This window comes from Temnothorax longispinosus, chromosome 5 (assembly GCF_030848805.1).
Source record: "Temnothorax longispinosus isolate EJ_2023e chromosome 5, Tlon_JGU_v1, whole genome shotgun sequence".
In the NCBI taxonomy this organism is placed as follows: domain Eukaryota; kingdom Metazoa; phylum Arthropoda; class Insecta; order Hymenoptera; family Formicidae; genus Temnothorax; species Temnothorax longispinosus.
The window spans coordinates 21,844,643-21,857,513 of NC_092362.1; the positions used below are offsets into that span (position 1 = coordinate 21,844,643).

The window sequence follows — 12,871 nt, forward strand, 5'->3', positions numbered from 1 at the left end:
TTTTTTCACTCTTATATAATTATCTCAAGCAGTTTCTATTATTTAAATAAAATGCGCATGTATTTTTTATTTATGTGCATGTGTTGTGACATTTTTGCTTTGAATAATTAATTAATATATATTTCTTAAATTTTTTTACATTGTATACAATTATCAAACGGTTTCTAGTAAGCGGTTGAAATAAAACACGCTCGCGCAATCAACATCATGGCGGACGTTTGCCACGAAGAACAAAGGCTTCGACACGGAGTGAACCTAGTGTTCTTACTTATACTGTGATTATACTATACTATTACACTATTAACTCCTTGATACACACAACAGTCAAAATATACGTTGACAGCTGCTCGTGAATTGTAGTAAGCGTAGCGAGAGAACCAATCGACATCGCGCGGAAAAGCAACAACGATAAACTTTGATAGATTCGAGTATCGATTTTACATGCCTTTTTTAGATATGGATTTTTATGAGTCTTTAACTTCTGGAATTAGAACTGCTCAATAATTAAGTTATGTGTCATTAGGCAGCAATTTTGTAGAAATTAATACATAATAAAACATTTATTTTTCTTTTGTATTTTACTTTCCCTCTAAATCGATTTTTATATTAACAAAATAATATTCCGTAGTAAATCCGTAGTAAATAAATAATCTTTCTCTCAATAATTTTAAACTGTTAAATAAATAATACAATTAAATTTCTGCCATATCAAACATCTGTTCGAGAACAATCTACTAAAAGTTTCCTTAATTATTTCAGTTCTTAGCAATGACAATCTCGTTAGCAAGTATCGCACTTACCGGCGTCCTCGCTCAACCCGCCCATGAACATCAATACGATAGCAATCCACGCTATTTGCAACATCAGTCTGTTTCGCAGCAACAGTTATCAGACCAGGAATCGACGCGATATCTACCGGGAGTTGAAACGAAAAAAAATGAAGATCCAAAAGAGGCTAGGCGTAAAAGAATGGAAGAATATGCGTGTAAAATAGATTTTATCCGACATATGGACGGAGACCGCTCTCTTCAACCCTTGGTAAACGCTCATTATCCTATTACTTGATCTGATGAAATAATATATGTTTCATTAACTTAACATTCACCATATTTTATTTATATTACTATCATTTCATTGAAAGTTCAAATTTTATTCAATTTGATATTTTTAAATGTAATATTTAATACGAAACACCTATATATATGTAACACCTAGCAATTTGTCTTATGCGACAAATATGTACATCACTGTATTATTGACAAACAGCTTTTCTTGGAATTAATTACATAACACAAACGCTGATATTTGTCGTGTTTTTTGTACACAAATTGATCATGTGAGTTGCTGAATATTTCATAAAAATTATATTTCTCCAGATGGTACACAACCGAAGAAAAAGATCGGATACTGCAAAGACTAAGATAGAGTATTTCTTAGACTTCGTTCTCAATACGTTTCTGATGGCAATAAAGCTGCCATTAAATATAACAAACGCAATGCGACACGTTTATGAATACCTGATTGCACGAGTGGGAAACAGTACAGTGTTTCAAGCAATTGTTAACATATTGTTAAATTATATGTACTTCTGTACATTCGGAAGTTTTTATTAACGTACACAAACTGGAATCGTCATTTACTCTTTATTGCACACAAAATTAACCTTAGAGAACACATGAGGGGTAATACGTTACCCCACGCGAAATTCAAATTACGCCCTGACTTAGGAAAGTTAGTTTTCATACCGAGACCGTAACCATAATTCAGTTTAGTCATCCGGCAGTCGACCTCCGTCATTCAGCGAGTGCGTTAGATCCGTGCAGCAGCTGTGACCGAAAAAGATAATCGTTTGGGGTATCGTACACCCCAGTGAGTCATTTACGCTCGACATCTACCACAGTAAAGTATATTTCAGATTTTTTGTGAAAATCGGTAACGAAAAATTATACACTTTATAGCACTCCCCGGAAAATTCTACCCCTGTTTCATATATAATTGTTTAAGATTCGGTCAATTATTTCATTTTTGCTGTTCTTGCACAGCAACTGATTAAAACTTTGTAAAGTTTTTATGGAGTTAATTTTACTGTTTCCATATACTTTTATAACTTTTGACTACCTTTCAAATAAATAATAATCGATAGAATCTGTTTTACTTTTCATTTCTTGCGATTTTTCCCATCCGACAGTTTTTCGTCATTTCCTCTACTTCAGACGTTCAAAGAAATATGTTGTTTTTTTTAAACAAAAAAGTCACTTACATGTCCTTGAAGGTTGTCTATTCCTCTTTCAAAATCCGTTGGAATTTTTAAAATCGGTGAATTTCATGAAAAACTACAACATTTTTTATAAAAATAGTCATTTCAGCCAAATTTTTGGTCTTTTGTTTTGTTTTTTGAAATTTTTTTACTGTTTTTTTTTGCTATCAGAAACTGATGATAGTGATGATACTATAATCTTCCCTATTAAAGAGCAAATAAAATTATCTATTACAAACTTTTTTAACAACAAATAGAAACATTATACACGCGGTACAAGTTTGGGGTAATTTATTACCTCGCTTGGGCTTTCACGTATGAGAAAATTCATATGTGTTCTCTAGGGTTAAAAGAAACTCTTACTTTGAGAATACATGACCTTTCCATATTAGCGAAGAAGGTGGACGCGCAGAAACAACAACGGAAACGAACATGGGAACGGAAACATTACACTAGCGCCTCGATTATCGCGACATCTTTACGTTTATATACGTGCGCATCATATAGGCTAACTGTAGCTCGGACAGTTGGTGTCAAACTCAAATTATTAAGTTGAATAATTATTTGCTGCACCTTCCTCTAGCGGAAAAAATTTCTATAAATAACTACAAAATTTAACTAGAAATAGAAATTTGTACATTTTTGTTAAAATATTTAATTTTTTGTAGAAATAGTTATTTTTTTGTAGAAATATCTACGAAATAGTACTACAAATTACAATGTTCTCAAATCAAAAAATTATTGCAAGTAGTATTTTATGAAAAATTACAATTTTATAAAAAATAGTACAAAGATCTACAAATTTTAAAAATTTAAGAAGAAACAAAATTTTAAAAAATTAAAACATTTGCTTACTTGTAGAATACTACAATTATTTATAAATGACTATAGAAATCTACCACAATTTACGTATCGTAAAACTATGCAACTTAAAATCTAATTCAGTTTTTAGTTTCTCATAAAATACTTACAACTGCGTACAAATACTAACAAATACCGGTTTGTTTGTACAGCTAAAAAATTTATTACAATTATGGCTAATTAAAATTTGTAATTTTTAGTTAAATGTTACAAGTTTTTATACAAATCTTCCAAAATTCATCTATTTTTAATTACTTCTTAATTCGCAGAAGTCAAAATACTTGTTTTTATTTTTGTATAGTCTGTTGTAAAGTCCAATAAAAAATACATAAATGTACAATTTTTTACCTATATAAATTTCTGATTCGTGAATGGTTGTAATTTTGCATACAATACTACAAGATTCTATATAGAAAACGACAAAATCCTTAAGCCTTTTACAACTCTTGAATTCATGAGAATCTACATAAATTTGCTTTTTTTAGATGTTTATAAGATACTACAATTTTACATGGAAATTAACAGACCTTCAACCAAACCTTCAACCTTTCCATGGAAAGTGAAAATTAATATGTCAATTAAAAAAATTAAGTATCTTATGCAAAATTAGAAAAAAAAAAGAAAACTTAAAATAACATATAAGCAATGAGAAGTGCCGTTTTCGGTCGAAGCGGATCTTGATGCTTAATAATATTCCACAATATCCATTATTATTAAATACATGTTTCAGTTTTTTAAATTGGCACTGCGTGCCAATATGAACTTTGTCGGACTTAAAACGCAATTGTGTAAACTAAAACTAAAAATAATATATTTTATATTAATTTGATATTGTCAAGTAAAATAATATACTATTAGAAGAATATTTTTATAACAGTTATACAAATTTATATGGATAGATTCATTATAGAGTATATATTCATATATGATTATCTTTAACCTTATAAATATACTTTTACATGATCACACATGATAATATACTAGTATATAAAACCATATATGACTATATAAAGTTATACTTAAAGAGATTTAGCCATATAATATTGTTCAAGATTATATTTCTATTTCATATATGACCATATATAATTATATATTTACTAATATAAACAAATAAAAGGTATTTTTTCCCGAGTATATAATCATATATGCTTATATATGGCCATGTATAATTATGCGAGGCCTCGAGTTCGAATTCCATCAAAGTAAGTGTGTTTTTCAAGTACGAGAAAATATTTATAATCATAAGTTGCATCTTAGGAAACAAATTTAGTTAAAAAGTAGTAATAAAATTTCAAAATAAATATAATTTTTTTTATGTCGGGTGAATTTCCTCATTAGAGAGTGTTTTAATTCTAGTATTTCCTTGTAGTCTACTTGTACTCAAATAGATATAGAAATGTGTAGAATAGTATTAGTTGTAGTTTGGCGTAGTTTTACCGAAAACACATTTTTCCGAGCACCTTGTGTACATGAAAATAGAAAAATCCCAGTCAAGAGATTCCGCATCCTACACATGTTTATGTGTAGGACCATCAAATAATCTACCCTATTTTCCAATCCATATTATCACATTCTATTTTTGAACTTTCTATCGCGGCATCGTTAATTTTCAAGTTAAAAGAAACGTGATAATAGTTAAATATTAATTTTTCGTTTTAAATAATGTGACGTACGTTCGCAAATTTAAAATAGGTATAAATGTACGAAGTTTACGTGTTGACACACACTTTGCAGGATGTATCAATGCGGCCATAAATATAAAGGTATGCGCGTAAATCATAGGGCAAAACCGTTGGCGGAATGGTAAGTATTATACGGTCACCGTTTTGCTGTACACGGTAACCAGTTCGAGCACGATGTCAACGGTCGATGCCAATGCACCGTCATCGAATTCCGATTTCAATCGCCGGTCTCTGTGCGAGTAACGTTCGCTTTTTTGCAGAATGTTTCAATTGCAAAACGGTATATCGACACGCATTAAAATTATTTCTTGAGATCAATCGTTGTATATAACGAGAAAAAAACTGGTTTAAATAGACAAAAAAACGCATTAAAATAATTTCCTGAGATCGATCGTTGTACATAACGACAAAAAACAGATTTATTTAAAACTTCGAATTTTAATCAACGTTAATTTTATACAGGAATTATGTATGAATGAACCAATCGACTTCTCTGCATGTTCAAGTAACTTTTAATTGAAAATAAAATTAATATAAGTATCAAAGAGAGAGAATCTTGTTAGAATATTTTTCAGATAAATTATTTCAAATATTTAATCAAAATTTGCTTTAATGCAAAGCTGGCCCCGTAATGCAACGAACTTTCGAGAAAGTGCTATTTCGTGCATTCCATACATGCATATCAATACTGAGTTTCGTAATCGTGCGTTTTACAACAAACGAAAGTCCGCGCGCGAATCAAATTGCGTTCACCCGAATTCTGATGATCGTTTTACAGTTCTCTTGCGAGCTGGCTGTTAGGCCATACTTTTTCAAAATTTTAACGACGTCTGTACTTTTTGTCCCGGGACGGTTTCAAAGTCCAAACTGACGAAATTATAGAATGCGTAAAATTCAACATAACGTCAGCGATTCTTCGGGTTATTTATAGTGGCACTGAGGAATCGCGTCAGTTACATCAAGTGAAACTGTAAGAGCAACACGATGTTTTCGCATCGAGGATTAGTGAGTAAACTTTTCTGATATATCTATACTATTATTATAAAGCAACAGGGTTTGCATTTTTTTTGTTCGCTATGATCTCGGAAACCAATGGACCGAATTTTTACCAAACGTATATGAAATAGGGGTAGAATTTCCCGGGGAGTGCTATAGGGTGTATAGTTTTTCGTTACCGATCTTCTGGAAACCGGTTTTTCTAATTTCTTCAATTTTTCGGTAAATAATTGACGAAATTTCAAAGAATTGTATATAAAACAGGGGTTGAATTTTCCGGGGAGTGCCATAAAGTGTATAATTTTTTGTTACCGATCTCTTTGGAAGCCGGTACTGAAATTTTTGAAATTAAAAATCATTTGACCGAATTTTTATTAAATTTCATATACTTTTAATATCGATTTTTTTGGAAACCGGTATCAGAAGTTTTTCGAATTAAAAACCATTTGACCGAATTTTTATTAAAAGTATATGAAATAGGGGTAGAATTTCTCCGGCGAGTGTAGAGGTAGAGTGTATAGTTTTTTTTACCGATTTTCTGGAAACCGGTTTTTTTAATTTTTCTAATTTTTCGAGAAATAATTGACCGAATTTTTACTAAAAGTATATGAAATAGGGGTAGAATTTTTCAGGGAGAACTATAAAGTGTATAATTTTTTGTTACCGAGATCATAGCAAATAAAAAAAGGGTACAAACTGTTTTTTTATTATAATAGTAAAGAATTTTACATAAAACAAGGGTAGAAGTTTCGAGACTAAATAAGTTGTTAAATTCACATGTTAAATATTAATCAATTAATCAATATCGAAAGTCGCTTTCGGAAAATAATTGATCAAATCTTCCTGTGGTGTTATTTTTTGACCCGGTATTTATTCTTTTTGAGTAAATAATAAATAAGTTGTTAAATTCACATATTAAATATTAACTGGTGTCCCGGGCTTCGCCCGGGAGAGAGAGAGAGATAGAGAGAGAGAGAGAGAGAGAGAGAGAGAGAGAGAGAGAGAGAGAGAGAGAGAGAGAGAGAGAGAGAGAGAGAGAGAGAGAGAGAGAGAGAGAGAGAGAGAGAGAGAGAGAGAGAGAGAGAGAGAGAGAGAGAGAGAGAGAGAGACTATTTGCGTGTAATTGTCTTAATACACATGTTCTCCGGGGCGAAGCCCGGCGGGGCATGCTAGTTATCTATATTTTACATTTATTTAATATGTTTATGAGTCTTCAACTGCTGGAATTAAAATTTTTTAACAATAAAGCCACATGTCATCAGCGAGACAAAAATTCTGTAGAAATTAATACAATAAAATATTTATTTCTCTTTTGTATTTTTCCTCTAAATCGATTTTTACATCAACAAAATAATATTCCATAGTAAATCCATAAATATATAATCTTTCTCTCAATAATTTTAAATTGTTAAATAAATAATTTAAGGAACAAATTTCTGCCATATCGAACATCTGTTCGAGAACAATCTGCTAAAAGTTTCCTTAATTATTTCAGTTCTTAGCAGTGACGATCTCTTGCTTCTTAGCAAGTTTCGTATTTGCTGGCGTCCTTCAACCCGCCGAACATCAATACAATACCAATCCACGCTATTTGCAACATCGGTCTGTTTCGGAATCTCCGACTGAACAATACCGCGCAGAACAATTACCGGACCAAGAATCGACGCGATATCTACGCGAAGAATATGACCACTTCCTTGAACCCGTGGTAAATGCTCATTATCCTATTACTTGATCTGATGAAATGATATATGTTTCATTAACTTAACATTCACAATATTTTATTTATATTACTATCATTTCTATCATTGAAAGTTCAAATTTTATTTAATTTGATATTTTTAAATGTAATATTTAATTCGAAACACCTATATGTAACATCTAACAATTTGTCTTATGCGACAAATATGTACACATCACTGTATTATTGACAAACAGCTTTTTTTGAAGTTAATTATATAACACAAACACTAATATTTGTGTGTTTTTTGTACACAAATTGATCATGTAAGTTACTGAATATTTCATAAGAATTATATTTCTCCAGATAGTACAAATACGAAGAAAAAGATCGGATCCTGAAAGCACTGAAGATGAGGATTTTATAAACATCATTCTCCCTAAGTGGATGCTGTCACTGCTGCCGCCATATATAGCCAAAGAAATACGCTACATACATCCATACCTGGTTGCAAAAGTGGGAAACACTAAGGTGTATGAAGCATTTGTTAACGCATTGGCGCGTATACTAGGACTAGAATCTTTTCTAAAAAAGGTATTTATTCTTATCTTTTCTGCAATGTAAAATATATAAATATTCGTACAACGTATGATACAAAATATATTGTAATATTTTTATTTAAAAAAAAAAAAAAAAATTTGTAAGTATTTGATAAGTTCATATATCCGCAAATCTACCATAAAGTCATCGCAAGCATCACATTTACTCAAAACATATTCTAGATATTAGCAAGTTTAGTACTTCAAATAAGAATATTTAATTAATACCAGAATTCGGATTACTTACTATATACAGTCTACTGAAGAGTATATAATATTCTTGAAAGAAGAATGACTTCTTGTTTTGAGCATAAAATTATAAGCTTTTCTAAGATTTGTGCGCAAGTATATCTTAAAACTATTATTAAGATAATATTCTCTATTAAAAAAAATTATTACTTAAAATAAATAAAATAAAATAAGTAATTGCTTTTCTTGGCTGTAGAGTACTAGAGAGTTAGCTGATCAGCGAATACGTGAGAAGTTCTCTGGTGGACGTGCATCCATGATCAGCACGGCAGAGCCAAATCAGGACGAGACGTTACAAATTCCTTTTTACTCTAAAATGACACCTTATTATTTATATAATTATCCATATTACTATTTGAACCACGACGATTGACCGTAATATGTGGTCTTATATATTCCGGTATTATAAATCTACGTATATGTACGTACATATACTACTATACGCTTTTAAATAAATATATTTTAATGAAAACATTATAGTTCTTTTCATTACATTTTTCACACACTGTAAACCTAAGATCATAAAAACCCATTTAACATTATCGGAATTTATATAAATATATATATCTAATATATGGTAGTTGTTTGTTAATTTATACAACCTTTAAGGCAATCCAATATAAGTGGCAGCGCCGCATCCTTCTGCAGGACAGAATTAATCGAGTATACAAATGAGAGGCAAGTATCGCTCTCACAGAAATTTTGTTTTCCCACACATATCGATTTTTCCGGTTAAATGAAACCTTCGCAATCGCAGGAAGTACGGATATGAGAGAAGTCTATAATTTCTCATTCAAATTCTAATAAATCAACATTTATAGGTAATGTTAAGCTATTACTTTAATTCTGTCATGAGTTTCATATTAACACTAAAATATCATTAATATCGGAACCTTGAAGAAACTAACGAGTTTATAACTCAGGGTTGCTCCTTAAGTAACTTCTTGATTAAGAAGTTTCAAAGTTTCAAACTACAGCTTTCAATATTAGACGATGGCATAAATCATAAAAAAAATTAAATTTAAATTAAAAATAAAAATTTACATATCTATGATATGGCAATCAAGCTCTTAGGGCCGTATTCATATACCGGTATTCAGTCGTTCTACTGAACGCGACCGTGGTCACAATCGCGTCGTATCCCTGTCGTAAGTCGGTGTCATACATATTGGCCAAATTTTAATTTTTGTTAAACGACCAAGGTTATAATTGTTTATCGCTGATGAAGGCCACATTTAAGGCCGAAACGTTTGAATGTTTTGAATTTGTAATATAAGATTTTAAGCACTAAGATCAAACTTTGCTCGCTAGCCCATTTCATTAAAATAATTAATAATAATTTTTTTTTTTTAAGGAAATTGCAATGGTGTAGACATGCGGGGTTTGCGAAATAATTTGCAACCTCGCCGATGTGGACGACCACGCATGTCTGGAGGGATTCGGGTGTTATGTCGATGAGGCGACATAACACGCTATTTTTACCCGTTTTTAAGTATATATTTTATCTTCTATAAGTACATTTTATTATGTTGTAGGTGTATTTTACTAAAATAATAATTTTGTTTGTAGATGATGGAAAAACGTGCCTACGCCGTGCCTACATTGACGGCGTAGAGCAAATAGTTGAGGTCGACATTGGTGCAACCTTCAACCAGCATATACGTAAGTAATGGATTAATTGACACAATAATGAACTCTCCTGCTCCTCTACAATAAAATCGAATATTTTTTCACTTGATTTTAGTCGTGGCAGGAAATTGCCAATTAGCGAACTCCAGCTGTCAATCTAAAGAAAATGTTGTTGGCAGTAAAAAATTTAGAACTCCTTCCAAAAGAAAGGCCTCAAAGAAATTGTTGGTAGAAGAGAAAGAACATTTAATTTTGGCTGTCCAACATATAGAAGGCCTCTGTGGGACATTATAGTCGGTGGACCAGAGATCCAAGGAAACCCGGAAACGACTCTGAGAAGAAGTTGCTGATGAATTGAATGGTAAATAAATAAATATATAATACAGTTGGATTAGTTGGATATGATAAAATCTGATTTTTCTAGGTGTACTCGACGCAATTGCTGTACAGCAGAAATTTAAATCATTACGCGATACATATATATCGCAAAATTGTCCAGTCAGAGCAGTACCTTCCGAGTGGATCTGGGAGGAATGAAAATGAGGACCGTCACAATTGGAAGCACTATGACATAATGGAGTTTCTTCGTGATACCAGTCTATCGAAAGAGTAAGTAACTGATTTTTGTTATTATTATAAACTGGCACAACACAATGGTGGACATCAGTTTCAAGATCAAGTACAAATTACAAATTCTGTTTGGCATGGACAACAATAGCTCTGGTAGTATAATGGTTCTGTTATTATTAATGCTATTATTTAAAAATTATTTAATAATAATAATAATAATCCAACTATTTTTATTTTTAATTTTTTAATTTATTATTTATTATTATTATTATTATTAAATTATTTTCCAATAATAGCAATAATAATAACAACCATTATACTATCCCAGCTACTGCATATGTTGTCCATGTCAAACAAATTTTGCACTTGATCTTGAGGCTAACTACTCGACCAAATTTCTAAAATTGCTCATTTTTTGTGCCAGGAACATCAATAGACAGCGATAAAATTACTGTAATTCCACAATTTGTTTCTGTAATTCCTACTTTGTTCATTTATTGTAGCACGTCGAATAATATTCCTAGCACAGAGAACGAGCTATTAAATAAATCGGTAGACCAGTCAACTTCTCAAGTTCAAAGTCCGATTGACATAGATCCAAATGACAGTAGTAGCACAGAAAGTATGATCATTGATTTATTATTATTATTTTTTTATATCAACTGTATATAAAAATTTGTTTGCAGCGCCAACCTTATCAAGTACTTTTACGAGTGGAAAAAGGCGAAGACTCAATATCAATTCCACTATTGATAGCGATATATCAGTTGCTTCTACGAATCCGTTGGATAAACTAATCCAAATTTTTGAAAGACGGGAAAAGGCGCAAAATGTTGCACCACCAAATATAAATGATCCATTCGATGAGGTGGAACATATGCTACAAACAGCAGCATTACATTTGCGCAAAATGTCGCCTCAACTACAAATGCGAACTCTGCAGGATATTGTCCAAATGACCTTCTCCAGACTACAGGAAGAAACGAATAATAATTAAATTTCTTTCAACTGGATGTGTTAGAAGATTCCGACAACACATTTTATATTTTTTTTATACAAGCATAATTAGCTTTAAATTTTAACAAAGTAAATAAATTTATAGTTGTTTAAATTTTTTAGATCTTTTTATTTTTTTCTTCAAAATATGGATGTAGTTGCGTATATTATGACGGTACACATGTAATACAAATTTATATTTAAAGCAGTATAATGATAATTTTATTAATATACTATAAATAAGTATCACATTGTAGTCTCTATTTATGATTAATTGAATGACTTAATGCTCTCTTGCTTTTTATATATACAATGTTGATTGAATTAAAATGTCAAAAAAGTCAAGCATAATTGCCTTATTAAGATACAAAAAAAATTTTCAAAATCCTTTTTTTAAGAATGTATAGCCAGTACAGCCATATTCAAATAATAACAGATTTTTAAAGCAAAATTTAACAATGTTTAAACAATTCTTTGGTATATCTTTGGTATATCAACTATAAACTTGCGAAGTTATTTTAGACGTCCAATGATAGAAAAGACATACAATTTAGACACACAATGAAAAAATATCAAATATAATATTTATTTATTCAGATTATTACCATTTCTAAACGTCATAGATTTTTATCAGTATTTTTCATTATTTTCCATAAATATTAACTAATTTTTAAATTTTATCACTTAATTTTTTTCTTGAGAAATTCTCAAATAAAGTTTTACGATTATTTGGCTTAGGCTGTACGGCCGAAACATCCTTAGAACAAATTTTTTTTTTTTTAATTAATTAATTTCATGCAAATCCATGATAATAATTTTAATTACTGCTATTGAAAATACTGCCAGGCGGTATAGCACCCTCGCCGTTAAAATAATCGCAAAATTCATTCCTGATGTTCATGGCATCTCGAGAAGAATTGTTAGTGTCACAATTACTAAGATCTCTCAAGGCATGACTGCTATCCATTTCCTTCCTCCAATTTCCAGGAATAAAACCACTAGGTTCATCGTGATCAATTATGTCCGCAGAAATATATTCGTTTTTGTCTAAATCCTGTTTTCGAAGCCAATTATGGATGCAAATAATGGCCTGTGGACAATTTGCATTGTGTTTTTTACAGTAGCGTCAATAGGTTTTTTCAATATTCTCCATTGACTCACAAGAATTCCAAAAGTATTCTCGATTGTTCTACGAGCACGACTGAGGCGATAATTATAAATGTTTTTTTCGTAATTAAGTTTTCCTTTTCCTGCTATCGTGTTGTGAGGGCGTAATTTTTTTAACGTTGCCGCGCTATGAAAGGTTTAATTTACCGCATGATTTAATTTATCCGTATGATATTGCAGATCA

At 31.0% G+C, this 12,871-nt stretch overlaps 1 protein-coding gene across 1 annotated transcript; it reads left to right on the forward strand.

The window, feature by feature from the left end:
• The first annotated feature begins 5,713 nt into the window (after window positions 1–5,713).
• LOC139813697 (uncharacterized) lies at window positions 5,714–8,808 on the forward strand. The gene is made up of 4 exons (XM_071779352.1): window positions 5,714–5,805; window positions 7,292–7,504; window positions 7,844–8,071; window positions 8,522–8,808. The coding sequence occupies exons 1-4, from the start codon at window positions 5,785–5,787 to the stop codon at window positions 8,696–8,698; spliced, it is 639 nt and encodes a 212-aa protein (XP_071635453.1). The 5' UTR covers window positions 5,714–5,784; the 3' UTR covers window positions 8,699–8,808.
• The last annotated feature ends 4,063 nt before the right edge of the window (window positions 8,809–12,871 follow it).

Excerpts from the sequence above, each read along its gene's own strand:
- LOC139813697 (XM_071779352.1), top strand. The coding sequence starts at position 5,785 with ATGTTTTCGCATCGAGGATTA. Across the intron at positions 7,505-7,843 it reads ACCACTTCCTTGAACCCGTG|ATAGTACAAATACGAAGAAA; the intron begins GTAAATGCTCAT and ends ATATTTCTCCAG. Across the intron at positions 8,072-8,521 it reads TAGAATCTTTTCTAAAAAAG|AGTACTAGAGAGTTAGCTGA; the intron begins GTATTTATTCTT and ends TCTTGGCTGTAG.